The following is a 6,000-nucleotide window of genomic DNA, read 5'->3' on the forward strand; positions in this document are numbered from 1 at the left end:
GGGAGACCCAGACAATTGGGTGTATAGCTACTGCCTCCGGAGGCCACACAAAGTATTACACTGAAAAGTGTAAAGCCCCTCCCCTTCTGCCTATACACCCCCCGTGGGATCACGGGCTCCCCAGTTTTCATGCTTTGTGCGAAGGAGGTCAGACATCCACGCATAGCTCCACTGTTTAGTCAGCAGCAGCTGCTGACTTTGTCGGATGGAAGAAAAGAGGGCCCATATAGGGCCCCCAGCATGCTCCCTTCTCACCCCACTCTTGTCGGCGGTGTTTGTTAAGGTTGAGGTATCCATTGCGGGTACGGAGGCTGGAGCCCACATGCTGCTTTCCTTCCCCATCCCCCTCAGGGCTCTGGGTGAAGTGGGATCCTATCGGTCTCCAGGCACTGAGGCCGTGCTCCATCCACAGACCCGGAGAACCTGCTGGATATGGAGCTGAGTATCGTCAGGGACAGGGCCCTGCTACATTAAGGTACTCTGTGTCCCCGTACAAATCGCGCACACACACACCAGCATTGCTGGGTGTGTTAGTGCGCCGGGGACAACAGCGCGGCGCGCTTGTGCTATTACTCACTGCAGCTTAGCTGAGTGAGTTTATGTATTAGGAACTGCCGCGCCGGCCGCTGCTGGCTGTTTTTACACTGTGGCGCGGCTGGGACTTGTGGTGCGCCGGGGACTTCCGCGCTGGCCGTGCTTATACGACGGCAGCGCTTATAAATCGAGTCCCCGGCTTTTGCGGCCTAGTTTCGTTTCGTTCCCGCCCCCAGGCCTGCCAGTCAGGGGAAGGGCGGGACGCTGTTCAGAACGTCAGCGCCGAGGGCTGGAGTCTGCTTAGCATACTCCAGCCCCCTCACTGGGCACAGTGGGACGCCAGTTTCCCGCACTTTGTCTGGGGCACGCCCACGGCCCGCCCCTCTTCACAGGACGCCGGCAGCCATTCCTGTTTGCAGTCTGAGCTGGAGAGGGGAGACAAGCTCTGGGAGACCCAGACACGGGATTCTGGCAACCACACACCCGCTTTTGAGCGGGCGGTAAGCAGCACCTGAGGTGCTGACCCCACTAGTGCCGAAGTGTTCATTTGTACTTTATGCTTGTATGCTATACATTGCACTGTACGGTCGCTATTCTTGGCTATATACCCTCCTAGATTGCTAGACAACAGCATGTCGTCCGCAAAAAGCAAGGGTGCCAAGGCACAGGCTTTCTATGCTGCTTGTACCGCATGTGAGGCTGTTCTACCGGCAGGTTCCACTGACCCCCATTGTGTGCTGATAGATTGACTGTGACTATGACTAAAATCCTAGAGACTTTGCAGTCCAGACCGGTAACTCAGACCATGGGCACTGTTGATTCAATGCTCCCTGGCCCCCCTCATTTGGAACAAATCCGTGCTCCGGGGGGGTCCCATGCATCCCGGGTGAAGGCTCTGACACGGACGACAGTCCCAGACAGCCTAAGCGAGCTCGCTGGGAGCGGCCCTCGACTTCATCACACTGGTCAGGGTCCCAGCAGGAGGACTCTCTGTATGATGAGGCAGAGGTAGCTGATCAGGATTCTGATCCTGAGACCGCTCTCAATCTGGATACACCTGATGGTGACGCCATAGTGAATGATCTTATAGCGTCCATCAATAGAATGTTGGATATTTCTCCCTCAGCTCCTCCAGTGGAGGAGTCGGCTTCACAGCAGGAGAAATTCCATTTCAGGTATCCCAAGCGTAAATTGAGTACTTTTCTGGACCACTCTGACTTTAGAGAGGCAGTCCAGAAACACCACGCTTATCCAGATAAGCGTTTCTCCAAACGTCTTAAGGATACACGTTATCCCTTTCCCCCTGACGTGGTCAAGAGCTGGACCCAGTGTCCAAAGGTGGATCCTCCAATATCCAGGCTTGCGGCTAGATCCATAGTTGCAGTGGAAGATGGGGCTTCACTTAAAGATGCCACTGACAGACAGATGGCGCTCTGGTTGAAATCCATCTATGAAGCTATCGGCGCGTCGTTTGCTCCAGCATTCGCAGCTGTATGGGCACTCCAAGCTATTTCAGCTGGTCTTGCGCAGATTGACACTGTCACACGTACATCTGTTCCGCAAGTAGCGTCCTTAACCTCTCAAATGTCTGCATTTGCGTCTTACGCTATTAATGCTGTCCTGGACTCTACGAGCCGTACGGCAGTGGCGTCCGCCAACTCCGTGGTTTTACGCAGAGCCTTGTGGTTAAGGGAATGGAAGGCAGATTCTGCTTCCAAAAAGTGCTTAACCAGTTTGCCATTTTCTGGTGACAGACTGTTTGGTGAGAGATTGGATGAAATCATTAAACAGTCCAAGGGTAAGGATTCTTCCTTACCCCAGCCCAAACCTAACAAACCCCAACAGAGGAGGGGACAGTCGAGGTTTCGGTCCTTTCGAGGCTCGGACAGGTCCCAATTCTCCTCGTCCAAAAGGACTCAAAAGGATCAGAGGAGCTCAGATTCTTGGCGGGCTCAGTCACGCCCAAAGAAGGCAGCCGGAGGAACCGCTACCAAGGCGGCTTCCTCATGACTTTCGGCCTCCTCTCTCCGCATCCTCGGTCGGTGGCAGGCTCTCCCGCTTTGGCGACATTTGGCTGCCACAGGTCAAAGACCGTTGGGTGAGAGACATTCTGTCTCACGGGTACAGGATAGAGTTCAGTTCTCGTCCTCCGACTCGATTCTTCAGAACTTCTCCACCTCCCGACCGAGCCGATGCTCTTCTGCAGGCGGTGTGCTCTCTAAAGGCAGAAGGAGTGGTGATCCCTGTTCCTCTTCAGGAGCAAGGTCACGGTTTTTACTCCAATTTGTTTGTGGTGCCAAAAAAGGACGGGTCTTTCCGTCCTGTTCTGGACCTAAAACTGCTCAACAAGCATGTGAAAACCAGGCGGTTCCGGATGGAATCCCTCCGCTCCGTCATCGCCTCAATGTCTCAAGGAGATTTCCTAGCATCAATAGACATCAAGGATGCTTATCTCCACGTGCCGATTGCTCCAGAGCACCAGCGTTTTCTACGCTTCGTTATAGGAGACGAACACCTTCAGTTCGTAGCCCTGCCTTTCGGTCTGGCGACAGCCCCACGGGTCTTCACCAAGGTCATGGCAGCAGTAGTAGCAGTCCTGCACTCTCAGGGTCACTCTGTGATCCCTTACTTGGACGATCTACTTGTCAAGGCACCCTCTCAAGAGGCATGCCAACACAGCCTGAACGTTGCGCTGGAGACTCTCCAGAGTTTCGGGTGGATCATCAACTTTTCAAAGTCAAATCTGACCCCGACCCAATCGCTAACATATCTTGGCATGGAGTTTCATACTCTCTCAGCGATAGTGATGCTTCCGCTGGACAAACAGCGTTCACTACAGACAGGGGTGCAATCTCTCCTTCAGGGCCAGTCGCACCCCTTGAGACGCCTCATGCACTTCCTAGGGAAGACGGTAGCAGCAATGGAGGCAGTCCCTTTCGCGCAGTTTCATCTGCGTCCACTACAATGGGACATTCTCCGCCAATGGGACGGGAAGTCGACGTCCCTAGACAGGAACGTCTCCCTTTCTCAGGCGGCCAAGGATTCTCTTCAGTGGTGGCTTCTTCCCACCTCATTGTCAAAAGGAAAGTCTTTCCTACCCCCATCCTGGGCGGTGGTCACAACAGACGCGAGTCTGTCAGGGTGGGGAGCAGTTTTTCTCCACCACAGGGCTCAAGGTACGTGGACTCAGCAGGAGTCCACCCTTCAGATCAATGTTCTGGAAATCAGGGCAGTGTATCTTGCCCTACAAGCCTTCCAGCAGTGGCTGGAAGGCAAGCAGATCCGAATTCAGTCGGACAACTCCACAGCGGTGGCATACATCAACCACCAAGGCGGAACACGCAGTCGGCAAGCCTTCCAGGAAGTCCGGCGGATTCTGATGTGGGTGGAAGACACGGCATCCACCATATCCGCAGTTCACATCCCGGGCGTAGAAAACTGGGAAGCAGACTTCCTCAGTCGCCAGGGTATGGACGCGGGGGAATGGTCTCTTCACCCGGACGTGTTTCAGGAGATCTGTCGCCGCTGGGGGATGCCGGACGTCGACCTAATGGCGTCCCGGCACAACAAGGTCCCGGCTTTCATGGCACGGTCTCACGATCAAAGGGCTCTGGCGGCGGACGCCTTAGTTCAAGATTGGTCGCAGTTCCGGCTACCTTATGTGTTTCCACCTCTGGCACTATTGCCCAGAGTGCTACGCAAGATCAGGTCCGATTGCAGCCGCGCCATCCTTGTCGCTCCAGACTGGCCAAGGAGGTCGTGGTACCCAGATCTGTGGCATCTCACGGTGGGTCAACCGTGGGCACTACCAGACCGACCAGACTTGCTGTCTCAAGGGCCGTTTTTCCATCTGAATTCTGCGGCCCTGAACCTGACTGTGTGGCCATTGAGTTCTGGATCCTAGCGTCTTCAGGATTATCTCCAGAGGTCATTGCCACCATGAGACAGGCTAGGAAACCAATGTCCGCCAAGATTTACCACAGGACGTGGAAGATATTCTTATCTTGGTGCTCTACTCGGGGAGTTTCTCCCTGGCCATTTGCATTGCCTACCTTTCTTTCCTTCCTGCAATCCGGTTTGGAAAAAGGTTTGTCACTCGGCTCCCTTAAGGGACAAGTCTCAGCGCTATCTGTATTTTTTCAGAAGCGCCTAGCACGACTTCCTCAGGTACGCACGTTCCTGCAGGGGGTTTGCCGCTTAGTCCCCTCCTTACAAGCGGCCATTAGAACCTTGGGATCTGAACAGGGTTCTAATTGCTCTCCAGAAGCCGCTTTTCGAGCCTATGAGGGATGTTCCCCTTTTCTCGCCTTTCACAGAAAGTGGCCTTTCTAGTGGCGGTCACGTCTCTTCGGAGAGTGTCTGAGCTAGCAGCGCTGTCATGCAAAGCTCCTTTCCTGGTGTTTCACCAGGACAAGGTGGTTCTGCGCCCGATTCCGGAGTTTCTCCCTAAGGTGGTATCCTCCTTTCATCTCAATCAGGATATCTCCTTACCTTCTTTTTGTCCTCATCCAGTTCACCAATGTGAAAAGGATTTGCATTTGTTGGATCTGGTGAGAGCACTCAGAATCTACATTTCCCGCACGGCGCCCCTGCGCCGCTCGGATGCACTTTTTGTCCTTGTCGCTGGTCAGCGTAAAGGGTCGCAAGCTTCCAAATCCACCCTGGCTCGGTGGATCAAGGAACCAATTCTTGAAGCCTACCGTTCTGCTGGGCTTCCGGTTCCCTCAGGGCTGAAGGCCCATTCTACCAGAGCCGTGGGTGCGTCCTGGGCATTAGGCACCAGGCTACGGCTCAGCAGGTGTGCCAGGCAGCTACCTGGTCGAGTCTGCACACTTTCACCAAGCATTATCAAGTGCATACCTACGCTTCGGCGGACGCCAGCCTAGGTAGACGAGTCCTTCAGGCGGCGATTGCCTCCATGTAGGAAAGGGCTGTTTTACGGCCCTAACATGAGGTATTATTTTACCCACCCAGGGACTGCTTTTGGACGTCCTAATTGTCTGGGTCTCCCAATGGAGCGCCGAAGAAGAAGGGAATTTTGTTTACTTACCGTAAATTCCTTTTCTTCTAGCTCCAATTGGGAGACCCAGCACCCGCCCTGTTTCCTTTGGGTTTTTTGTTTTTTTCGGGTACACATGTTGTTCATGTTCAATGGTTTCAGTTCTCCGATATTCCTTCGGATTGAATTTGTTTAAACCAGTTATTGGCTTTCCTCCTTCTTGCTTTTGCACTAAAACTGAGGAGCCCGTGATCCCACGGGGGGTGTATAGGCAGAAGGGGAGGGGCTTTACACTTTTCAGTGTAATACTTTGTGTGGCCTCCGGAGGCAGTAGCTATACACCCAATTGTCTGGGTCTCCCAATTGGAGCTAGAAGAAAAGGAATTTACGGTAAGTAAACAAAATTCCCTTCTTTTAACTTCTATAATGTAATTTGTCTTCTAGGCGAAATCTGCATCCGAAGCGGA

General features: G+C 53.6%; 1 protein-coding gene across 1 annotated transcript in view; it reads left to right on the top strand.

Moving 5' to 3' along the window:
- RBM34 (RNA binding motif protein 34) overlaps positions 1-6,000 on the top strand; it is a 53,929-nt gene that overhangs the window by 31,060 nt on the left and 16,869 nt on the right. Inside the window, exon 8 of the mRNA XM_075322857.1 lies at positions 5,978-6,000. This exon is cut by the window's right edge and continues 61 nt beyond it. Coding sequence (XP_075178972.1) covers positions 5,978-6,000 — 23 coding nt within the window. The remainder of the gene's footprint in view (positions 1-5,977) is intronic.

This window comes from Anomaloglossus baeobatrachus, chromosome 9 (assembly GCF_048569485.1).
Source record: "Anomaloglossus baeobatrachus isolate aAnoBae1 chromosome 9, aAnoBae1.hap1, whole genome shotgun sequence".
Classification (NCBI taxonomy): Eukaryota; Metazoa; Chordata; class Amphibia; order Anura; family Aromobatidae; genus Anomaloglossus; species Anomaloglossus baeobatrachus.